The 25,016-nt window shown below is 50.6% G+C and overlaps 1 protein-coding gene across 1 annotated transcript; it reads right to left on the bottom strand.

The window, feature by feature from the left end:
• Positions 1 to 219: 219 nt before the first annotated feature.
• CEACAM19 (CEA cell adhesion molecule 19) lies at positions 220 to 24,030 on the bottom strand. Its single transcript, XM_045531853.1, has 11 exons — positions 23,976 to 24,030; positions 23,014 to 23,382; positions 11,500 to 11,650; positions 10,406 to 10,452; positions 9,349 to 9,434; positions 8,345 to 8,398; positions 7,542 to 7,608; positions 7,217 to 7,299; positions 6,837 to 7,116; positions 2,210 to 2,386; positions 220 to 317 (listed from the first exon to the last, which is right to left on the bottom strand). The coding sequence occupies exons 1-11, from the start codon at positions 24,028 to 24,030 to the stop codon at positions 220 to 222; spliced, it is 1,467 nt and encodes a 488-aa protein (XP_045387809.1).
• Between the last annotated feature and the right edge of the window lie 986 nt (positions 24,031 to 25,016).

Genomic DNA, 25,016 nt, shown 5'->3' on the forward strand with positions numbered 1-25,016 from the left:
TCCAAAGAGTGAAAATAAAATGAGTTAATTCCTTAATATCTTCAAATATTCACTGTCCGAATTTCCAACTGTCTCAGCAATGCCACGATTTCCTTCATATACCGTAAATTTCCTCTTGTGCGGCCATCACCCGAAGCTAGTTTTAGAACACGTTAAGCACCCTGGAAAGTTCCCTGGTGCCAGGACCCCAAAATGGTTCGATATTATGACATTTTTGCTTCAGTAGTGGAACGCTTTTCTCTGTCGTGTCCAACAGATAAAAACTCCTCCAGCGAAACCCATGCACACCTCCGCCAGGTACAGGAGCCCGTCCAGGGCTGCGACAGGGGTGGGGGGAATTGGTGGAGGGCCGGTGAGGGGGATCTACACCTCTGCTCGCCAGTCTACACCCGTGATCCTGCAACCCTAGGAGCGTGCACAAGTCTTTTTGCATACAAAGGAGTTGAATTGGGAGGGCAGGGTTTTCCCCATGAATCATAACGACTCTTGGTCGTGGCCCAGCCCACTTCCTTCCCTGCTGCCACTTCCTCATTAGTAGAACAAGGAGCCACAGCCCTGAGAATCTAGTGGTGTGCAGGGAAGGGGTGGCGGTGGGGGAATAGTGTCCCCTGGTGGGCAGAGCTTGGGTGGAGGCAGCCTGGGCACCCCGGGGGCTGTTAGTTCCAGCTGAGGACATCGGTCTTGTCCTAATTGAGCCACACGATTACACAGTGCCTGAAATCCCACCACCAGCAATACTGCCTTTGGGATAAGCATCACTCTCCCTGCAGTGCCCTTTGGTAGGGGCAGGCACCTCAGTCTGGACCCACAGACCCCAGCATTTGAATGGGCATGAGATTGCATCTTGGTCCTTCTTCTTTTCAGACCGGAATGAGCAGAAGATAGAGTTTGGGCCTTAGAGAGATTTTGGTTCTGTTCCCAGCTTGTCCATTTATACACTGTGTAACCTCGCCTTTACTTAGCCTGTTTGCTCATCTGTAAAATGGGGATAATCGGGGTACTTCACGGAACTGTTGTGAGGATAAAATAAGTTAATAAATGTAAAGCCCTTAGTGCAGTGCATGGCATGTAGTAAGTGCTCGATACATGTTTGTCACTGTTGATTATTATCACACTGAGCTCCATGTCATCTCTCACACTAGACTGTGAGCTCCCTGAGAGCAGCAGCTGGTTGGTTTGTATTCATGTCTTTGGTGTCAAGTTCATGTAACAGAGCTTGGTGTACAGTAGCTGTTCATTGAACGTTTGTCGATGATGAACAGAGGCTCAGAAAGGGAAGGATATACATAAGGAAAATCCACACACATCCCTTGAGGCCCTGCCCTGTGCTGGTCAGTGCTGGTGCCCCTCGGTGATGGAGACCACCCCTGTTCTTACGGGGGTCACAGTCCAGTGGGAAGACAGACTCGCCCCCAGGTGGTGATGACCAGCCAGGCAGGGCTGGGGTGGGTGAGCCCATGGGGGCACCCACCCCAGATTGAGGTCAGGGAGGGCTTCCTGGAGGAGGGGGTGTATGAGCTGAGACTTGGGGGATGAATGGGGTGGGGCAGGAAGAGGAGTTGTGTGCCTGGGTGTGTGCTCCAGGCAGAGGGAACAGAGCGTGCAAGGCTGGAAGTGAGATGGAACACAGCATTCCGGGAAACAGAAAGAAGTTAAAGCCTGAACACAAGCGAGACCCTGCCTCTACAAAAAACAGAAAAACTAGCTCGGTGTGGTGGCACGTGCCTGTAGTCCCAGCTACTTGGGAGGCTGAGGCAGGAGGATCACTTGAGCCCAGGAGTTTGAGGTTGCAGTGAGCTATGATGACGACACTGCACTCTAGCCAGGGACAACAAAGCAAGACCCTGTCACACACACAAAAAAAAAAGACAGAAATAAGTTAAATAGTGCTGAGTGGTGACTCTGACAGGGCCCCAGGACTCAGACTTTGGAGGGTGTTGAAGGCTTAGTGAGGAGTCTGGACTTTACAGGTGCTGGGGAGCCATGGATGGTTCTGAGCAGGGAGGGGCGGGGTTGAGTTTGGGATTTAGAAAGATCCCTTGGGCTGCCTTGTCGTGGGAAGATGGAGGGGAGCAGGCGACCAGGCAGGAGGCTGGGGCAGGGAGGGAGAGAAGCTGCCTGGCCCATCAGGGGCAGGGGAGGTCAAGTTCAAGAGACCTCAGGGGCAGGCCCTGGTGCCTGCCACAGCGAGAGGGAGGGAGGGAGGTACCCATGTTTTGGGCTTGGGCAGCTGGGTGGACTCTCTTGGTGCCCAGAAGGGTAAAGACAGGGGCAGAGGCTGGGGTGGGCGGATGCGGCCTTAGGTGGCAGAGCGTGTGTCTGTAGTCTGTGCGGTCCTCTGCTGCCCCCTGCTGGCCCAGCTCTGCCTCCTGTCCCGTCTGCGAGTCTGGCCATAAGGACGGACGGGATAAGCACAAACGCTGCCCAGTGATAAAAGATGACATTTCCTGGGCTACAATGTGTCAGGTGCTGCAAGGAGCACTCATGTTCACTGTCCCCACCCTCACGCCCCCAGCTGGATAGCTGGGTCTCCTGCTGCCCCTCCTGACAACAGGCTGAACTGCATGCAGGACTGGCCTCTCTCTCTCTCTCTCTCTCGTTTTTTAAACAGTTTTATTGAGGTATAATTCACATGCCACGCAATTCGCCTACTGAAGGTGTAGAATTCAATGGTGTTTAGCATGTTCACAAAGTTGTGCAACCATCATCACTACAATCAATTTGAGAACATTGTCATCACCCCCCCGAAAAACCTCACACCCATTAGCAGTCCCTCTTCATTCCCTCTCCCTCCCGACCCCCGACAACCACTAATTCACTTTCTGTCTCTCTGGGTTTGCCTGTTCCGGACATTTCATATGACGGGACTCATATAGTGTGTGGCCTTTTGTGTCTGGCGTCTTTCACTTAGAACGATGTTTTCCAGGTCTGTCCATGGTGTGGCAGGTGTCTGTCTTCGTTCCTCTGTATGGCTGAATGCTATTCCACTGCATAACACTGCGCCACGTTTCGTGTATCCGTTCCTCTGCTGGTGGACATTTGGATTGTTGCTACTTTTTGGCTATTGTGAATAATGCTGCCGTGAACAGTCATGTAGCAGTTTTTGTGTGGATGTATGTCTTCACTTCTCTTGCAAACCTGGCCCTCCTGCAGCGTGAACGACACCCCTCCTGTCCGTCCTCCCATTGTACAACCGGCCACCCACGAGCTCACCCTCTCCAGTGTCTCAGTGTCCTCAGCACCCGCTTCCGTCCTTCAGACTGTCATCACCCCAAATACTATGTTCCACGCCATTTGTCTGTGGTCTCTTTCCCACTAGGAAGTCAGCTTTCTGAGAGCTGGGATGGCTGTCTTGTTCACAGCTGTGTTCCCAGAGCCTAGAACAGTCCTGTATACAGCAGATGCTCAATAAATGTTGAAGCGAGGAACAAATGAATTGACACACCCTTCTCCCTAACCCCCTCTATCCAGACCAGGACCAAACTCTGGCAATATTTTATACTGCCTCCCCTGGCCATCCCACCACCCTGGTCTAGTGTCTACTGAATGAATGAATGAGTTAGTGAATGAGTAGATGAAGTAGGAAAGTCCTGCCTGGACGTTGCTCTCAGAAAAGTATTGTGGTTGAGAGTGTGGGTTCTGGTTTGAACCCTGATGGTGTATTCACTGGGCCGTTCATGCATATTCTAGTTCTTTCTCTTCTGGGCACACCTGCCTAGAAATAGGTAGGATCACACCTGCCCAGCCCTCTTGATGTGAGATTGTGCCAGGGGACTTGTTTCGGGCAATGAAATGTGAATGGAAGTGTCATTTCTAGGTGGAAATCTTTAAAAGCCAATGCACGATTTTCCAGGTTCCCTTCCTTTCCCTGCTGCTATAGTGACTGGCTCTGTCGGCCTAGTTCCTTGGACTCATGAAACAATTTTCCTGACCCTTGTCACACCTGCCTACCTGAGATGAACATGTAGCATGAGCAAGAAATAAATCTTTCATGTTTTAGGCCACGGGGATTGCGAATTTGCTTGTTACTGCAGCATAACCGAGCTCATCTGACCACAGCACTGGCCTTTCCTTATACGCAGTGTGTGACCTTGGGACAGTCACTTTGTCTCTCTGAGCCTCAGTTTCTCCATCTATAAAGTGGGAATATAATAGACCCAGCCTCCCAAGGCTATTCTAAAAATTAGAGAAGTTCAGACATCTAAAAGTCCAGACTCTATTCACTGGCACTATTGTTGTTATTATTCAATTTAAATCTGGTTGTATAGTGGCGAAGGAAGAAGATACCTTTGATCTAGCATTTCCTAGGGCTATAGTGGAAGTGGCCTGTATTCATCTGCTAGGCTGTGCTACGGTTCGAATGTGTTCATGTGTTGGAAACTCAATCGTCTGCCCCCATGAATGGATTACTGTCATTATTAAGAGAGTGGCTTTGCTATAACACTGAGTTTGGCCCTCTCTGCTCTCTCACTCTCGTCCTCTCTTGCCGCTGTGCCTCCCGCCATGGGGTGAAGCAGCAGGCAGGCCCTTGCCAGATGTCGGCGCCAGGCTCTTCTGTTATTGCAGCGGAAAATGGTCTAAGACAGGCTGCCAAATCAAAATACCACAGCCTGGGTGGCTTAAGCAAGAGAAATTAATTTTTTCACAGTTTTGGAGGCTGGAAGTCTGAGATCAAGTGCCAGCAGGTTTGGTTTCTCCTGGGGCCTGTCTTCTGGGCTTGCATGTGGCCACCCCCTCATTGGGTCCACACATGGCCTTTTCCCTGCGGGCGTGCATCCTTGGTGTCTCTTCCTCTTCTTTAAGGACACAAGTCCTATTGAATTAGGGCCCACCCTTAGGACCCCATTTAATCTTAATTATCTTTTTTAAGGCCAACGTCCAAATACGATCATCTTCGGGATTAGGATACAACATACGGATTTCAGGGGACACAATTCAGTCCATAATGGAGCCGGTACCAAGTGAGTGGGAAGGAATGCAGTCAGGGTCAGAGATCTTACTCCTGAAAATATTGCCCTCTTGGAGGTGGGGTTGTATTAATTAGGATTTAGAAGGAGCTTGGTGTAACGGAATCTCCAAATAACAGTAGCTTAAGCAAGAGAGGAGTCTTTCTCTCTTAGGTAACTACCTAACCTGGCACGGTGGCTCCGTCCACAGCATGGACCGGCCCAGGTCTCTCTAACTCGGCTCTGCTCTCCCTCAGGGCACTGCCCTCCTTCACCTGACCCGGGGTGGTTCCCACCATCACGTCTTTTCTCCAGCCCAAGGGAAGGGTGAACGGAGGAGAGGAGGGATCCCTTTAAGGGCATGACCTGTGAATTGCTTATACCACTTCTGCGCACACCCCATTGGCCTGCAATTAGTCACATGGCCACACCTGAGCTGCAAGGGAACCTGGGAAATGTAGTTTTTACACCTGGCAGCCATATGCATGGGGAAAAACCCTATTACTAAGGAAAAGGCGAGAATGGATATTCGGGCTTGACAAGCAGTTGCTGGCATAGAGGAGAAGAAGGGAGGCACGTGAGTTCCCCTTGTCTGGGGTCAGGATGAACAGAGCCCCCCCACCCCTGGCCCTGAGCCCTGGCCACCTGGGTGACCATGTTAGCAAGAAGGAGGTCAAAGACCCAGTCTTGGGGGTCTGCAGGGCTCTGGGGATGGAGAAGTCCCTTCCAGGGAGTATTTGCATACTGAGTCAGCACGAGATGCAACTTCTCCTTCTGCGAATCCTTCCTCATCCTCTGTATTAGTTTCCTATTGCCGTGGTAACAAATCGCCACAAACTTCGTTGCTTCAAACAATACAAATTTATCTCACAGTTTTGGAGGTCAGGAGTCCAAAATGGGTCTCTCTGGGCTAAAACTAAGGTTTCAGCAGGGCTGTGTTGTTTTCTGCAGGTTCTAGGGGAGAATCTGTTTTCTTGCCTTTTCCAGTTTCTAGAAGCTTCTTACATCTCTTGGCTCATGACCCCTTTCATCTCTCCGATGGATCTTTCCCACGTTGAATCACTCTGGCTCTGAGGTGCTGCCTGGGCTTTGGCCCTCCCCACCTTCAGAGCCCATCACTCCAGCCTCAACGCCCCTCTGACTCACGCTTCCTGTGTCCTTCTTGGAAGGATCCCTGTGGTTACGGGTAGGGTAATCCAGGACAACTTCCCCATCTCAGGACCCTGAGCTTAATCACGCCTGAGGTCTTTTGCCACATAAGGTCATCTTCATAGGGGATTTGGATACAGACATCTTTGGGAGGGCCATTATTCAGCCCACTACAGCCCTCCCCACTGGCCCTGCAAAAGCCAGTCTTGGCAATGCCTCAATGGCCCTGCACCATCTGCCCCTCCCTCCATCTCCTGCCCTCACCTCCCACCTTTTCCCCCTTGCCCCCTCTGCCTCCACTACACTGGCCTCCTTGCTACTCCTGAACATGCCAGGCACTCTCCTACCTCAGGGCCTTTGCACTTGCTGTTCCCTCTGCCTAGAATGCTCTCCCACTAGAGCCCCACATGGCTCACTCCCTCCTCTCCTTCAGGTCTTTGCTCATCTGTCACCTTCTCAGTGAGACCTTCTCTGCCTCCCCATTTAAAATCTCAATCTCCAGTACCTCCCACCCCCCTCCCCTCTCTGTTTCCCTGGTGCACTCATCGCCGTGTGTGTTAGTGATTTATTTTGTTTCCTGATTCTGTCCCCTGCCATAGTGACCCTCGAGGAGAGCAGGAGTTTGTGTCTGTTTTGTTCCCTGCCAAAGCTGCAAGAGTCTAGAACTGGGCCTGGCATACAGCAAGGGCTCATTTATTGCTAAATGAACGAATAGATTAAGGGGTGACAGGCTGAGCCCACATTCGGGAGCAGGGGCTGGGGCGGTGGTGGAGAAGGGAGCCACTGCCCTGAGGGACTCAGTGCGATTCCGGGTGGGGGCCAAGGCCGGAAGTTGGCAGCAGGTTCCGAGAGACTGGGTTTTGAGAGGGGCTGGAGCTGCCTGAGTGGGGAAGGGGTCCAGCAGCTGTGCTGACTCGCCAGGACTGTCACCCAGGGCCCTGGGCCTATGAAGCCAGGCCTCCCTGCTCTGGGCCTCAGAGCCTGGTGGTGGGGGGCTGCCTTGTCCCCAGGGGAAGGGACTCTGAGGGTGATTGTGGAGTGGGGTGGGTGGGGCGTTGAGGACGGTTGGGAGCCCAGCCAGGCAGGTGCCTGTGAGGCAGACCTGAGACCACCCTCCTCACCCCCAAATATCCAGATGCCGGGGACTCTGGCACGGCAGGAGGCAGGAGCCTGCCTTTCCCAGACGCGTGGCCAGGCTGGGTTGCTGAGGGAACAGACCGCAGGCAGCTGTGCACTCAGGCCTGAGCCCTGAGCAGGAGATGGGCCCGTTGTCATCGCCTGTCCCCCTCCCGGGACACCTGCCCCATGCGATGCTGAGTCTTTGGCCAAGTCCACCTCATCAGCCCCACAGCCCCTGATGGCCTTGTCCTGCTGGTCTCGGATGTCTCTTTTCTGTCATCGGTGCGAGGTCCCCAGGGGCGGGCAGAGGCCTTGTCTCCGGCTGGCCTGGCCGGGCTCCTTCAGGGCTTGGCACCAGCTGGCAGTAGGGGGCAGGGTCTGGGTTTAGCAGGTCCTGGGAGGGGGGAGGGAAAGAGAGAGAGCGATTATGACTGGACGGGGGTGAGAGCTTGGGGGGAGACAGAGAGGGACAGAGGGTGAGAGACACAGAGACACAGAGAGAAACCCGCAGAGAGAGGATGGAAGTCCGGCATGGACAGGGAGTGAGACGCAGAGACAGGAGGTCCTGGAAGAGCCAGAGAATAAGGTGGACACAGAGTGACAAAGAGGCAGGAGAGACAGAGACATGGACAGGGAGAGAGACTCAGACAGAGAGAGAGACTACAAGATGGGGCAGAGATACAAACAGAGATGTATAGACAGAGACATTGGGAAGGAACAGGGGTACAGGGGCAGACAGGAGGGGACGGAGGGGAACTGAGGCCCAGACCCAGGAATGGGCCCCTGCGATGGGGTTCGACTGGGCCCTGACTGGCTGTGTGACCCTGGGCAATCCCCTGTCCCTCTCTGGGCATTGTTCCTCTTGTGCAAATTCAAGGCCTTGGATCCCTTTTACAAAGAAGGAAATTGCAGCCCCAGGAGGGAAAGGGACTTGCCCAGGGTCTCTCGGCAAGGCTGTAATGGGCTTCCCCTGGGAGCTGAGACTTTGAGACTTCGGGGTGAGAAGTGAGGAGAACCCCGTGCCCCGCTCCCCCTGCCCCCCCCACCTGTCTTGACCCGTCCCCGTCCAGGCTGTGGTCCTCCTGGCTCCATGGGGCCCCTGACACCCCTCCCCCCTGCCACCTCCACACCTGGTACTGGTGGTTCTCCGGCCCCGGCTGCAGGGGTACAGGCACGTGCAGGGTCTACGAGGGAAGAACACAGGTGAGCCAGGCCCTTGGCTCCCTCCCGCATCCCCCCTCCAACCTTTGACCTTTGGTGCTATGGGGCTCTGGGCAGAGGGAATCCACTTCCCTGCACCTCAGCGTCCCCCATAGGTGGGCCGGGGGCACGTGGCCCATCAGTCACCCCATTAACGCTCAGCCTTCCCCGTCCACACCTCTGGTTCTAAGCTCTTAGCCTGAGCATTTTAAGTTTCTCTTTTTATTTAATTCAAATAACTTATTTTTATCAGTCCCTCCTCCCTCCCACCCCGTCCCACTACAAGGAGAATATCTGCTCAGTGTAGAAAATACAGATACGTAGAAAAGAGAAAAAACCCACCCATTGGCCTCCACACCCCAGAGACAAATGCTGTTTCTGTTGTGCCATTTCCTTCCAGTCTCTTTTCTTTTTTCTTTCTTTCTTTTTTTTTTTTTTTTTTGAGACAGAGTCTCGCTCTGTCGTCCGGGCTAGAGTGAGTGCCGTGGTGTCAGCCTAGCTCACAGCAGCCTCAAACTCCTGGGCTCAAGCGATCCTCCTGCCTCAGCCTCCCGAGTAGCTGGGACTACAGGCATGCGCCACCATGCCCGGCTAATTTTTTTCTCTATATATATTTTTAGCTGTTCAGATCATTTCTTTCTATTTTTAGTAGAGACGGGGTCTTGCTCTTGCTCAGGCTGGTCTCGAACTCCTGACTTCGAGCGATCCTCCCACCTCAGCCTCCCAGAGTGCTAGGATTACAGGCGTGAGCCACCGCGCCCGGCCCAGTCTCTTTTCTTTATGATTTTTAAAACAGAGAGAGAGAGAGAGAGAGAGAGAGAGAGAGAAAGAGAGAGAGAGAGAGGGAGAAATGAGGTTCCCAAACTCTGTGTCAAGGTTCCCTGGGGCACCTTCGAGAAGTTGGCCTGAGGGGAGAGGGTGAGGATGAGCTCACCAGGGCTGAGTTCGTCGACCCCTTGTCACTGAGGGGAGACACTAGGAAGACCGGAGATGACATTAGTTCATAGGCATTGTTGTTACCTGAAACACAGGACAAGGGGGGGGTACCAGTTGACCAATGTGACCCACAGGCCGGCTCTGGCTGCCTGCCCACGCTCATTTGTGCATTCGTTCAACTAACATTTGTGCAAACACTTCTTCTTGCCAAACCCATTGCTGGGGACATAGTGGTGATCAAGACTGTCCTGGTCAGCAACGCCCCGCCCACCCCCAGGGGCTCATAGTCCAGTTGGGGAGACTGACCCATCCCCAGGGTGACAACACAGGCTGTTTAGGGCTGGAGTTGGGGGGCTGGGGGGCTGTGGGAGCCCAGATGGGTGCCTAATCAGCCTGGTGGTCAGGGAGGGCTTCCTGGAGGAGGAGACATCTGAGACAGTAAAGAGAAGTGAGAGCTATGCGAAGGCAGGAGCAGATGTGTGCAGAGGCCTGGTGGTGAGAGCCAGCCACGTTTGAGGAACCGTGTTTGTTCTGTCTGGATCACACACATGCACGTACATGTGTGCGCACACACACACACAATATTTTTTTCTTTTTTTTTTGAGGAGGGGAATGTTATGTGTGAGAGATGGAGCCAGGACAGACAGTGGGGAGGAGTTTGCACAAGGCCTGGAAGGCCATGTTAAGGAGCCTGCACTTTGTCCCAAGGGCACTGGGGAGCCCTGGAGGGCCTTTGAGCAGAGAGTGACAGGATCAGCAGTTCAGAAGGACCCTGCCCGGGGACGGGGACGGGCTGGGAGAGCGGTGGGGAGCTGGGCGGAGGGATGCAGGAGATGGGGGCGGACAGGATCCCCTGCGCGATGAGATGGGGTGCCGGCGTGGACAAGAGGAGGAAAAGCAGGCTTGGGATGGCTGCTGGTGTGCTCAGGTTCTGTGGGCTGAGTCTGGGGTGCGGCAGAGAAGTCTGGGGGGCAAGAGCATTGGGAGACCCCGTGGGGAGAAGAGGTGGGAGCTGGGAGAGGGCCGGGTAGTGAGGCCTGGGGCTCCCCACTTACCAGTGTTGTGACTGGGGCCCCGTTCAGAGTTCTCTGTGGTCGTCATCCTGTGGGTGTATGGAGGGGACGGACATTAGGAGAGTGAGATGCTCAGGTGGGTGGAGAGGGACCCAGAGAGGCCGGAAAGCCCACCAGGCCCCAGAGGGTGAGATGGTTACACTGTCCCCTGCCAGCTTCTTCCTCCATAACCCCCAGCCACAATCCCTGTCTCCCCAGCTGCCACCTTAGGCCAACAAGCAATGTCCCCAGACATCACCATTTACAGAGACCATCTAACGATGTTGCTGTATCCGCTTGTCTGATGATTTCCTTAACATGTCTCTTTAAATCGACTGATTTGAATATGTTTATTTAAAAAGTACACTTGAGGCCGGGCCTGGTGGCTCCTGTCTCTACCATCTGGTGGCTTTGCCTGCCCACCATCCACTCCCCTTCTTTGACAATAGCATCCAGTTTTCCTTTGGGGAGCCCCTCCTTGCTCTCAGTCCAATGTGATCATGGGGAGCTTGATCTACCCCTGGCTCTAGGGCTGCTCAACTAGCCCAAGTTTGGCCAATCAGAGCATTCCAACAGCTGGCCACAGTGATTGGTTCCAGTCAGGACAGGTGGTCTAAGTTAAACCAATGAGAGGCAGGCTTGGGGCTTTTGCTGGAACTAGCGGGAACAAAGTACTTTCCTTCCTCCGGGGTGACTGAGCTGGTGGTATATAAGCCTGGAGCCACTGGGAGCCATCTTGTCACACCAGGGGACAGCCTGCCTGAGAATGACACCATCATAGGAAAAAACAGAGTTGAGGAGTACATGGAGGAGTGTCTTGACAAAATTGAGCCCCTGGATCCAGCCATACCTGAAGCCAATGAGTTATGGAGTATACAAAATTTCTTATTTTTGGTAAGCCAGTTTAAGAGTAGGTTTCCTGTCTCTTGAAATGCAGAATTCTGTGTAATACAGGATAAAAAGATCCTTGTCACCTCAGGGGTTCCAAGATTTGATGAGATGGTGTATGAGTTGGATGATGTAATTTGTGGAAGAATCAATGGGACCTGAGAGGGGAGGAGGAGGAGACAGAGGAGGAGAGGCCTGGGGCCCTATACCTGTGGCTCTGGCCCCTCCAGCCCCTTGTCACCAGGAGACAGGCAATGCTGCCGATGAGGAGGGCCCCGGCAGCAAGAGATCCGATGATGATGGCAGCCACGATCCCCGCATTCATGGGCAGGTGTGCACCGGGCAGGTCCTTATGCTTTTCTGAGGAGAGAGAGAAAGAGACACTGTGTGATGTCGCAGGAGGGCTCCCGCCCCGCTGCCAACCATCTGGAAGGCACATAGAACACCTGCCCCACGTGGAACTCCTCAGCGCCCCCACCTCAAAATCTCTGCTTCCCTAGGATTTCCCGCTACCCTGAGCACATCCCAAACCTACCTCCTGATGTACCTCCCCCCCCCACCCGCCAACCTGCTTTTTCTCCCCCCAGTAGATGACACGTCCTTCCTTCCAGCAAAAGGATGAGGTTCTGGGCTGTGTTTTATAGGAGACAGAAGGGACTTGCAGGATTCTTAAACTGGACTTGCCAGGGTTGGGACCACGCCAGCCTGGCTCCTGCTCTTCTGACCCCAGCACGAGGACCTCCCAGCTGTCATCTCAAGCTGGACGCCAGTTATATCCCAGCCCTTCTTGGCAGCTGTGTTCAAAGCCTGTGAGGCCGTAATACTGGGGTTCAAGTCTCTGCTGCCTACTGGCTGTGTGACCTTGGGCAAATTACTCAACCTCTCTGAGAGCTGGCTCGTCTTTGAAATGAGGATACTAAGAATACCTAACTCTTAGGGTTAGGAAGATTGAATGAATATCTACACACACACACACACACACACACACACACACACACACAATGTTCTCAATTAGTCAACAAAGCAGTAGGTTCTGTGCCATTTTACAGATGAGGAAACCGAGGCACAGACACTTAAATCGACTTGCCTAAGGGCTCATGATAAGAGCAGTGCTGGGATCACATTCAGACACCTGAACTCCTAATGACCCCTCTGTGTGTCTTCCAAAAGAGGCACCTGTGTCCTGGGAGCCCTTGAAGGGTGGGAATAAGCTATTTCAGGCTCTGTATGGGTGGGGTAAGGACTGTTGTTTCCAAATGGACTAGAGTGTCATTTTATATGTATTTGTGCAATCAAATTAACAAATATTTTGAGTCAACCTTTGTTTAATCCATTTCCCTAAAAGTTTTCATGTTCAAAGTATCCAAAACCCATTTGAAAATTTAACTGGGTGGGAGGGGATCACCCACACCCAGGCTAGCCTGGTCTTTGGGCATATTCGGTATTTGTCCCCAGAGCCCAGGAAGGTAGCTAATTAGGCCCATTTTGCAGATGAGGAAATCAAGGTCCAGAGGGTTGCAGGCTGTTCCTCTTCCCGACGCTGTGCTTGCAACGTTTGCACCTTCTACCTTATTGGATCCCCAGAACAGCGAGTGAAAACTCAGTAGCTTCTGTGAGTGACTCAGGAGGTGGCCAAGGCTGTGTCGGTTGACTCAGGGAGACTCCCGGTCCCCACACCCCACCTCCTTGCACAGTCTCCTTACAACATCCAGAGCTCCCCTCCCTGTTAGTCCCCCAGGAGCCCCCATAAAACGGGGCTAATGAAAACTCCTACCTCACTGGACAATATAAAGTCCTTAACAAGTGTCTGTAACATTAGTCTAACTATTATGTTACTATTATTGCTATCATTATTTTGTTTTGCTTATATTTTCCCCAACAATGACTAAGTCATTGAATGACTCGCCAGCCCGTAGGCGAGGGCGTCTGGAAGAGTTGTGTTTGAATCCTGACTCTGCCACTAGTCAGCTGGGGGATTCTCTGAACCTCAGTTTCCTCCTCTGTAAGACAAAAGAGAACAGGACCTCCTTACGGGGCTGCTGTGATAAGGAAGTGGGGTGATCTAACTAAGGCAGGTAGCCTGGCGGGGACAGAGGTCCCCTGAGAAGGGGGCGCTGCTCCTTGGCCCCAGCCCACAGCTGCCGCATGAGAACCCCACCCTGGTGCCCCCAGACCTTCCATTTCATAAGAGAATGTGTATGTGAGATTTCCCAGGGTCTCAGTGTCGCCAGCAAGGTGAATGCTTTGTTTAGCCAAAACAATGTGGTTACAGCACGTTAGAATGAGCCGTCCACGAATGGGCTGCAAAGGAGCCTGAAAAGCGTCTTTATTTCGGGCAGTCCCTGCTCAGTTAAAACTCAGGGTGCTCTTTCCGAGGAGGGCGGGGCATGAATAAAGGTGTGCCCCCGCCCTGCTGGCCCTCTGGCAGCCTCAGCACAGGCGTGTCCGGGCACCAGCCCCACTTGGCTGGACTCCGATGCAGGAACAAGGGAGGCGACCCCACCCGGAGCCACAGCTGTGCTCTGTGCCGCAGATGGCTTCCTGGGAAGGGCCTCACTTTGATGCTGTCTTTCCTGTACTAATTTGCTGGGGCTGTTGCAACAAAGTAGCACAAACTGGGTGGCTTCAACAAGGGAAATTAATTGTTTCACGGTTCTGGAGGCTCAAAGTCCAAGGCCAAGGCAGGACTGGTTCCTTCTGAGGCTCCGAGGGAGGATGTCGTACTAGTCTCTCACCTGGCTTCCAGGGTTTGTTGGTGATCTTTGGTGTTCTGTGGCTTGTAGACACATTATCCCTTCTCTGCCTGCATCTTCACATGGTGCTCTCCCTGTGTCTGTCTGCGTCCAAATTTCCCCGTATTAAGGACACCAGTCATATTTGATTAGGGCTCACACTAATAACCTCACTTTAATTTGGTTATGTCGGTAAAGACCCCATTTCTAAATAAGGTCACATTCTGAGATGCTGGGGGTTAGGACTTCAACATGTAAGTTTTTAGAAGGGACATAATTCAGCCCATAACTCCTCTGAAGCCAGGTTCCTGGCCATCCTGGAGCGTCTTTGAGCTGTTCTGGATCCTTTCATCTGTTCCTTCTCTGCTCAAATCGGCCAGGAGCAGCTTCTGCTGCTGCATCAAGAACACTCCCTTGGCCGGGCACGGGGGCTCATGCCTGTCATCCTAGCACTCTGGGAGGGCAAGGTGGCAGGGTTGGGGGGGATCGTTTGAGCTCAGGAGTTCCAGACCAGCCTTAGCAAAAGTGAGACACCGTCTCTACTAAAAAAATAGAAAACTTAGCTGGACATGGTAGGGTGCGCCTGTAGTCCCAGCTACTCAGGAGGCTGAGGCAGGAGGATCGCTTGAGCCCAGGAGTTTGAGGCTGCAGTGAGCTATGATGATGCCACTGTACTCTACGTGGGATGACAGAGCAAGACTCTGTCTCAAGAAACAAAACAAAAACCACTGCCTGGTTCTCATATTAAGTGTCCTCTTTTTATAACTTGTTATATTTTTTCCTGATTATTATAAAGAGTGAGGTTATAAAGAGACAGCTTGTGACACATTGTATTTTTCAAAGTTGACGGCAACAGTAGCTCCCATTCCCACATGCTGTCCTGTGATATGGCCTTGCTGTTCTCTGGCCAACCGGAGGGGTCTAATCTCCCTCCTTTGAATCTGGGCTAACCTTAGCGACTCACTTGTAACCAAAAGAATGCCCTATAAGTGACACTGTGTGACTTCCAAGGCTAGGTCCAAAGAAGCAGTACAGTCTCTGCCTTGGTATGTTAGAACACTCGCTCTCCAGATATGCCCTTCGGAACCCAGCTGCCATGTTGTGAGGAAGCCCAAGTAGTCACATGGAGAGGCCCCATGCAGGTTACCTGGCCAACAGCCCCCGCTGAAGTCTCAGCTGACAATGACAATCAGCATGATCTGATCCACCAGACACATGAGCGAAGACACTTCTGGGTCATTCCAGCCTCTAGCCTTCAAGCCAACCTCAGCCTCTTGAGTCTTTTCATCTGAGGCCCCAGACATCACGCAGCAAACAAGCCATCTCTGCTGTGTCCTCTCTGAATTCCTGGTCACAGCAATTGTGAGGATAATAAAATGGTGGTGGTTTTACACCACCGAGTTTGTTCTGCAGCAACAAGTGGAACAGAGCCCCACATTCCATTCTTCTCCCAGGACTGAAATCTTTCCTTTTGGATTTTCTCTTCTCTGATCTCTGGGACCATCCACACTCAACTCTGCTAGCAAAGAACCTTCTGGGTCTTCTCCCCTGGACCAGATCTCTCCATGCCAATCTTTACGTACAGTCACATCTAAAAAGTGCTTTGACACACTTAATATTTGAACAGACAATGCCCAGACCATTTATAAAAACAGAACTCTTAGCCACAGCTTGTAGCAACGTGCCCAGGACACCAACCCCTTTATAATAAATAGCCCAGGAAGCCAGATTGCTGTCGCTAGTGACAATCCAGGAAGCTAAGCAGTAACTTCTGTAACAATTGGCTTCAAATGGCCAGGACTTGATTAATAACTGAACAGCTGCCCTAATTTTTGTCCCCTCTTCCAGCTTAGGATCAACCAAAGAAAGCCAAATATGCACCTAACCAATCCCCTAGGATGTCCTGCGTCCAGTGAGTCACCTGAAGCTTCCCGGGGGCCAACAGCCTCCAATCAGGGCACAGCTGAAGCCATCCTCTTTCCCACTGTGACACTCTCCCACCCCCCGGCCTGTCTTCGAGTCTCTCCTGAATGCAAGTGACTCTGGCTGACTCCCCTGCTACAGCAGGAGCTGAATAAGTAGCCTTTGCTTTTCCTGTTGGGTCGCTCTTCTGTGTTTATTTTCACAGCTTAAAAAGCTTCACATAGATTTGCTGAGCTAGTGCTTCTAACGGCCAGTGGTAGAGGTGTCATTGCCACCCCCATTTTATAGACGTGGAAGCGGAGGGTTTGAGGGGTTTGGTCATTTGACTAAAGGTCATTTTGCTAGTAAGTATTAAACCCATAAGATCATCTACTCAGTCCTCGGTGAGGCAGAAGAAAGTCATGGCTAAGGCCACGGGCTCTGGAGCCAGCCAGCCTGGGTTTAAGTCCTGCATCTGCTGTTCTCTAGCTGGGTGACCGGGGCAAGTTACTTAAACTCCCCATGCCTCAGTTTCCCCATCTGTAAAATGGGGGGAGGACGCAGAGCATAAATGCGTGTGACGTGCTCTGCATGTGGTCAGTCAGGGCAGCTGGGCTTTGTAATTAACTGCGTTGGGTGTCAGAGGCCCAGAGGGCTTTGAGGAGTCTGTGCAGGATGAGGTGAGAAGCCCAAGTCCCCCTGGCTAGATTCACGGGACAACAGACACAAGCTGTAAATGACCATGATCCCCCCTCTGTGCTTTTGAGTCCAGTTTTTGCTGCCTCCTGGCTGTGGGATCTCGAGCAACTGACCTCCCTTCTCTGAGCCTCAGTTTCCCCATCCGTAAGCTGGGGCTGCTCTAGTATGGGCTGAGCGTTCCTAATCCGAAAATGTCTGAAAGTTTCCGGGCATTGACATGACACCACAAGTGGAAAATTCCACATGTAAGTAGTTAACACAAACTGTTTCATGCACAAAATTTTTTTTTTTTTTTTTTTTGAGACAGAGTCTCATTCTGTTGCCCGGGCTAGAGTGAGTGCCGTGGCGTCAGCCTAGCTCACAGCAACCTCAAACTCCTGGGCTCAAGCGATCCTCCTGCCTCAGCCTCCCGAGTAGCTGGGACTACAGGCATGTGCCACCATGCCCGGCTAATTTTTTCTATATATATTTTTAGTTGTCCAGATAATTTCTTTCTATTTTTTTGGTAGAGACGGGGGTCTCGCTCTTGCTCAGGCTGGTCTCGAACTCCTGAGCTCAAAGAATCCACCCGCCTCGGCCTCCCAGAGTGCTAGGATTACGGGTGTGAGCCACCGCACCCGGCCCATGCAAAAAATTATTAAAAATATTTTATTTATTTATGTTTTTTAAATTCACTCCCTGTAGGGACTATCACTTTGCACCTTGCCTTCCTCACAAGCCCACTGCCCACCAGGCCCTGCTGGCTCCCCAGCCATCTGCTTGTTCCACAGCGTGACCAGCCCTGCTCCGGGCTCCAAGGAGGTAGCTGTGAACCAAAGAGAAACCCTGGCCTTGTGGAGCTGACATGCTGGCAGTTACCCCTGGGGCTCCACAAGGCACCGCCCACTTCAAGTGGGGTTGAGTTGGAGGGAGCTTCTGTCCTTACAGCCTGAGCCTTGGGTTGGACACATCCTGCCGCGCTTGTCACCGAGGATGCCCCCCTCACTCTCCTGCCTCAGCCACACTGGCCTCCTGCCACAGGCCCTTTGCACAGGCTGAGCCCAGTGTCCAGACAACTCCCCAGGTCTTTCCCCTCTGCTGAGAACTTCCAGTGGTCATTCAAGCCTCGTTGAAGGATGGCTTTCCCAGGGCAACCTCCCAATGCCCAGAATGGATCTTCCACTTACAATGTCGTAATCCCTGCACTTTCCTTCACAGTAACTGCCACAGTTCATAAGGATGCATCTTTTAAAATTTATTTTTATTTTTTGGCATCATGTATGGAGCTGAGTGATGTATTTTGTGTGTGTGTGTGTGATTATTTAGTGAATATCTGCCTTCCCTATTGGTCTGTGAGCCCCAGGAGAGCAGGCCCAGAGCTGTCTCAGTCACCACTGTGTCCCCAGCACTGCCCGGTACAGGCCAGACACAGAGGAGACACTTGGGGGAGTGGCTCCCGAAACGTAGCATCTGTGGGAGGCAGCTACATACCTTTGGCTCAGGTGGCCCCACCTTTGAATCCCGACTCTGCCACTGATTTTCTGATTAGTTGTCTCATATTCTAGAAGTGTCTTAAACCACCCGAGTCCCAGTTCCCTCCTGGATAAAACAGAGATTCAACCTGCACTGCACCACACGGAGGAGTTACACCAGTGGTGGGGACCCTTTTCACGTTGGAAGGCTGCATTAATTTAGCTGTAATCAAATAAGGCCGCCTTCAAAAAACATCAATCAGATATACTTAAAAAAAGAACATTATTTTGTGAAAATCTAACTATTAACACTATGTACTTAATAATTTCAAAAAATGAAAACTATTTGTTGATTTTAAAGTTAACTAACCTTTTAATGACTTTGTTGGGTCTGCTTTTTGTTGGAAAGCATTTGAATATTCGGTTGCAGCACGGAGGTCCACAGTTTCAGTTGATTCTCTAGATGGGGATCAGTCATTTGTGACCTTAAGGATGTCTTGACTGGGGTTAGGTAGGAGAATGTAGATTCACAGCCATAAATGGTTGAAAAACAAGAAAACATTTTTCGGGCATGTTGCCGAAGGTGGGGGTATTCTACTGCATTTTTCCATATTTCAATTGAATCTTTCTTAGCATCAAACAATGACTTTAAATTGTCATCTACTGAGAGTTCAATCAATTCCATTTGTAGTTCTTTAGGTGCTTTGGTGATATCAACTAGGTGAGGCTGGAATGCTAATTTGAATGTGATGTCATGATCCTCAAAGTAAGTGAAACTTTTATTGTATTCTCCAATCAATAGGTCTATAACAGCTGCATATTCTTCAAATGTTTCTCACATATATCATCCTGATCATCAGCGACCTTTGCTAACTGTGGAAAATGTTCATCCGAAATCTCCTTTTGAAGAAGTGTTTTGAAAAAAGATAGCTTTTTTCGAAATGCTTGAATTTTTTTGCCACGTATCATATATAGATTTAGTTTTACCTTGCAAAGAAATATTCAAGTTCTTTTGATTTGACATGATATCACACAGAAATGCTGCATTCCTATAGAAATCTTCTTTTAATAATTCACATTGATGACTGTTCTTCATAAAATTTAACTATCTGTTCTTTCAGAAATAAAATTTTGGCTAACACTTATCCTTGCAATAGCAAACGTACTTTAGAATGATACAGCAAATCCACACTGAATACATCATCTGTTCAACTGTAGCTTGTTAGGAAACTGACCATGTGGTGTTGCATTTGCAGTAATATAGTTAACAATACTTACAACTTGTTGCAAAGAGTCACTTAAAATAGTAGCTTTAGGCCCAGCGCGGTGGCTCACGCCTGTAATCCTAGCACTCTGGGAGGCTGAGGTGGGCGGATCACTTGAGCTCAGGAGTTCGAGACCAGCCTGAGCAAGAGTGAAACCCGTCTCTACTAAAAATAGAAAGAAATTATCTGGCTAACTAAAAATATATATAGAAAAAATCAGCGGGGCGTGGTGGCGCATGCCTGTAGTCCCAGCTACTCAGGAGGCTGAGGCAGTAGGATTGCTTAAGCCGAGGAGTCTGAGGTTGCTGTGAGCTAGGCTGACGCCACAGCACTCACTCTAGCCCAAGCAACACAGTGAGACTCTGTCTCAAAAAAAAAAAAAAAAAAGGTATCTTTAGCACAGAAATTTTGCTGATGCAAGGTACAATGAAAAGAAATGAGAGCATCTGGATCTGTTAGTACTTTTTAAAAATCTGTGCAATAAACCCTTCATGTTTTCCTGTCGTGGAAGGGGCACCATCTGTACATACACTCACTAAATTTACTAAATTCAGTCCAACTTCATGACATTTATCTTGAAAGTTGTTGAAGATATCTATTTCTCTTGTTCCGTTTGCTGGAGTACCCAAAGGGAGTAACTCTTTGCAGCAAAGAAAATCTTCTGTTATGACCTAAATGAAGTATAAAACCTGCACTGAGTCAGTAGTATCAGTTGATTCATCCAAAGCAATTGAATATTTGTTTTCCTTTTGAAGTGTTGCTTGAACTTGTTCTGTTAAGTTGAAGGCTAATTCATGCTGCCCATCAGTTGTGGTTGTCCTTGAAAGAGGCAGTTGCTTGTACATTGAAACGTTATTGGGGTCTAAGCATCCTAAAACTTCAACAATGCACCCTTTCACAACCTCTACACCACTGAATGGCTTCCCTTTTCCCCGAGTATATAAGCTATTTTACAAGTCGCTTCAGTGGCATTATTACCACGTCTTATTGCTGCTTGAAAGAATTGTCTTTGCTTTTGCTTTTTGTCTTCTAATTTCTGCAATACAAACGTTCATGCCTCTCCCTCTAATTTAAAATATTTGTGGTCCTTATGAGTGTTGTCATGCTGATGAGCATTGAATTTCTTTAATGTTGATATTACAGTATCACAAAGCAAGCAAATCATCTTATTGTTAGCAGAAACAAGATAATATTGCAATTGCCAACCTCATTTAAAAAAATGTTTTCTTCCTTCAGCTATCCTTTGGTCTTCTTTGACATGATGGGCTGTTAAGCAGACAGAATTAAAAAAAAATACTGTCGAACTGTGCAACTCTTCACAAATTCCACTTCAAACAGAAACACAGTGCACTGTTGTCAAAAGCTGATAACAGACTGACATACTCGACCCCATAAACCCTCGCCAACCAGCCTCGTGCAGTAGTGGCGCCAGTCAGGTGGGGGAAGTTAGAACTAAATCATAGGCCGGGCGCGGTGGCTCACGCCTGTAATCCTAGCACTCTGGGAGGCCAAGGCGGGTGGATCCTTTGAGCTCAGGAGTTCGAGACCAGCCTGAGCAAGAGCAAGACCCTATCTCTACCAAGAAAATAGAAAGAAATTATCTGGACAACTAAAAATATATAGAAAAATTTTTTAAAAATTAAAAAAAAAAGAAAAAAGAAAAGAGAACTAAATCGTGAGTGTAGCAGCGTCAATTTAGCCCTTAGGGCTTACTAATGTTCTACTTGTGCCAGTCCATCTGGGAGGATTATTTCCTTGAAACTTATTTATTCTTTGGTATTTTAAATACGTTCATTTAAAAAATAAAATAAAAATATAAAAGACAAAGATGTATGAATAAAAATAAAAACATTTGTTCTGTAAAATTTGGATTCAGTCCAAAGGCCGCACTTAAGGACTTAGAAGGCCACAGGTTCCCCACCCCGGGGTTACACCAAGAATCAGATCACATCCCTGTTTAAAACCCTCTAGTGGCTTCTTATCAAATTCTCGCCATGACCTACAAGCCTGGCCCCCGTGTGCCTCTCAGACCTTGCCTCCTTCACCCTCCTGCTCACTGTCTGGTGGCCGTGGCGTCCTTTGCCCATGCCTCGAACACACCAAGCTCGTCTAGCCTCAGGGCCTTGCACCTGCATGGTTTCCTCCTGTCTCCGTCCATTAGGACTGCTATAAAAAAATACCACAAACTGGGTGCCTTGTAAACAATGAGAATTTATTTCTGGAAGTTCGGGAGGCTGGGAAGTCCAAGATCAAGGTGCCAGCGCAGTCAGGTTCTGGCAAGGGCCCTCTTCTGGGCTGCAGACTGCCGACTTCCTGCTGTGTTTGTACGCGGCGGAAGGTTCAAACGAGCTCCCCTGGGCCTGTTTTATAAGGGCACTAATTCCATTCACATGTGCTCTGCCTTCATGATCTAATCACCTTCCAGAGGCCCCATTTTAATAGCTTGTGGAGGGTTAAGATTTTGGCATATGCAATGTTGGGGAACACAACCATTCAGACTGCAGAAGACCAGACTTCTTCTGGTCTCTCTGCAAATGTCTCCTCTTCGGTGAGGCCTCCCTGGTGACCTCCCTTCTTATGGCGCATCTTCCTGGTTAGTTTTCTTTACTGGGCAAGTCATAACCTCTCTGTGCTGCAGTGTCCCCATCTGTAAAACGGAAACAATAATGGCGCCTGCCTCACAGAGTTGTTTTAAGGTAAAAATGAGTTAATATGGGGCGGTGGTTCTCAGCCAGGGGTGATTTTGCCCCTGGGAGACATTTGGCAGTATCTAGAGATACTTTTGGTTGTCACAAGTAGGAAGATGATACCAGCATCTAGTGAGTAGAAGCCAGGGATGCTGCTAAACCTCTCTACAATGCACAAGCCCTTTACTACAAAGAACTGGCCAGTCCAAGATGTCAGTAGTGCTGGACAATGCCATAGCTATTGTCCACCACCGTGTCCTTAGCGCTTTTCCCAGAGTGGATTCATCAATAAATATTTGCCTTATGACCATAAAGATTGAGTGATTTAGTGATATATTCCTTATGACCAGGCATACAGTAAGTGCTCAATAAATATTTTATTAATTCAGGAATAAATGAGATGGTGAGTTCTCCAGTGTCTGGCACAAGGCAGGTATTTATTAATAATAGATATTTTATTAGTTAATGCACGTGAGGATTAAAGGATAGCTCTAGGGCCTGGCGCATAGTGGGTGCTCAAGCAGTATGTGTTTTGTTTTGTTTTTTTTGTGACACAGTCTCACTCTGTTGCCCGGGCTAGAGTGAATGCCGTGGCGTCAGCCTAGCTCACAGCAACCTCAAACTCCTGGGCTCCAGCGATCCTCCTGCCTCAGCCTCCCAAGTAGCTGGGACTACAGGCGTGCACTACCATGCCCGGGTAATTTTTCTATATATATCTTTAGCTGTCCATATAATTTCTTTCTATGTTTAATAGAGACAGGGTCTCGCTCTTGCTCAGGCTGGTCTCGAACTCCTGAGCTCAAACAATCTGCCTGCCTCGGCCTCCCAGAGTGCTAGGATTACAGGCGTGAGCCACCGCGCCCGGCCTCAAGCAGTATGTGTTGAATGAGAGAACTAAATAACATGGTGTTTGTACAAGGCCTGGTCCATGGTAGTGGTTCAAGGCCTGTTAACTTCCCCACCTCTTCCCCAGACCCTAACACTCACCGGCCACCTGGACCTCGGTCTTGGCCTTCATGGTCCAGGCAGGGTTGATGGTGATGGCTACTTGGTAGGTGCCGCTGTCCGTGGGCTGGGCGCGCCGCAGCAGCATGGAACCATTGGGGAAGCCCACGATGTCCCGCTGTTTCATGGCGCTGCCGTCCCTCTGGGGCCTCAGTAGCTCAGGTATGTAGGTGAATAGCCTTGTGCCTCCATAGGTCTCCTCCCCCAGGTACCAGTTGATGTCCTGGAAGGTGTCTGGGACACCCTGGACAGACAGGAGAAGGTCCTGGTTCTTTTGAGGCTGCTCTGGAATCTTCTGGATGTGGAGGGCTGCCTGGGAGGCTTGGGGCATCCAGAGTGCCAGGATCAAGGCTGTGGGGAGTTATGAGGGAGGCCTGAGATCAGGGGTATTGGGCAGGGACCATAGCATTCTGCTCCCTAGACAGAGATCCTCATAGGGGAGCAAGGGCTCTGAGTGCTGTTCATTGGAAGCAGTGCTGGGATTGATTAGTGATGTCTGCCCTGGGTGTAGGAGTGGGAATACAGCCACAATGCCACATATTGGCCATCCCATTGACTCACCAAGGTTTTTCCACCCTGAGATGCTATGTGGCCTGCCTCCAAACACTTGGGCTCTCTGAATTCATTCATTCATTTATTTAACCAATACTTACAGGCATATATATGATATTAATACCAGCTACAATACCAACTATATAAAATAGTTCTAAACTTCCCTAGATTTGTAGGCACTGGGGATACAGCAGGGAATCAAACACAAATAAATTCCTGCCTTCACGGTCCTGACATTCTAGAAAATTCTGTAGATCAAACAGCCACAGGGCTGTGATTCTACTGCCCCTCATCTTCCTGGATAAGCTTTCCCTCCTTCTAAGAGGAAACCTCAGCCCCTGGGCTAAGTTCCACCTTCTCCCCTCAGTCTTTGGGGAATGTCCCCTCCTTACCTGACAGCAGGAGGCTCTTTGAGAACTGGCCCTGGGTCCTCGTGGGAATCTTCATCTCTTGGAGAGATGCCAAGGGGCCGCCTGCTGGGCACCAAGGCGGCCAGAGGGCTGGGCCTGGCTGTCTGAAGTGGGCCAGCTCCGAGGGGGTCCTGGGGATGCCTTGGAGACACTGCAGAGAGGTTGGTCCAGCCCCAGCGTCCCCCTTCCACTGGCTCCACCTGTGCTCCCTGGGACAGAGGACACTGGTTGAACCAGTTTTCCAGAGCGACTGGGGAACTTACTGGGCTTCCCGAGCTGAGCTCCTCCCCTGACCTCCATTAACCTCTTCTACTCAGTGGGCAGCAGCAGCCTCCTCTGTTTGAGCAATTCCTCTGGGCCAGGCGGGCCCCTGCAGGAAGGCCCCACACAAGCTACCTCACCCAGCAGCCACCACGCGTAACTGTTCCCACCTTACAGATGTGAAAACAGAGGCTCAGGGAAAGAGGCAAGTCGGCCGGCTGACTCCCGTTACAGCTCTCAGCCTAGTTTTTCCAAAGCATCCTCCATTCGTTTATTTCTTCATCCGTTCTGACACTCCCAGTGCCCAGACCTGGGTGCTGGGCGGTGCTGGTGACACATGGGTGATTGAGACTGACCCTGCCCTGCTCTTAGTCCACAGCGAGGCTGACAGTCCTATGTGGGGGTGGGGGACAGAACCCATCCCCAGACAATGATGATCCGAAGTGATCAGGGCTGGGATGGAGGAGCCCAGGGGTCTGGGCGAGCCCAAGGGGATACCTCACTCCACCCGAGGGCTTCCTGGAGGAGGAGACATCTGAGCTGAGACCTGGAGTAAGAATGAGGCAGATAATGGGGTGGGGTGGGGTGAGGTGTACCAGGCAGCATAGACAACATGTGCAGGGGTGTTCAGGCCGAGGTAGTCCTCAGGGCATACTGAGGAAGCTACGACAGCCTGGGCGGGTGGAGGGCCAGGTGCAATGGGGCAGGTGTGTGTGTGAGGCTGGGGAGGTGGGAGGGATCAATTGTGCCTGGTTGTGAGCT

The sequence above is a fragment of the Lemur catta genome, chromosome 19, assembly GCF_020740605.2.
Source record: "Lemur catta isolate mLemCat1 chromosome 19, mLemCat1.pri, whole genome shotgun sequence".
Classification (NCBI taxonomy): domain Eukaryota; kingdom Metazoa; phylum Chordata; class Mammalia; order Primates; family Lemuridae; genus Lemur; species Lemur catta.

Bases quoted from the DNA above. Each gene is read 5' to 3' on its own strand.
- CEACAM19 (XM_045531853.1), bottom strand. From the start codon at position 24,030: ATGAAGATTCCCACGAGGACCCAGGGCCAGTTCTCAAAGAGCCTCCTG. The intron at 11,651-23,013 runs GTGAGTGTTAGG...CTCTCTCCTCAG, and splicing joins GACCGAGGTCCAGGTGGCCG to AAAAGCATAAGGACCTGCCC. The intron at 9,435-10,405 runs GTAAGTGGGGAG...CCTGTGTTTCAG, and splicing joins GGGCCCCAGTCACAACACTG to GTAACAACAATGCCTATGAA.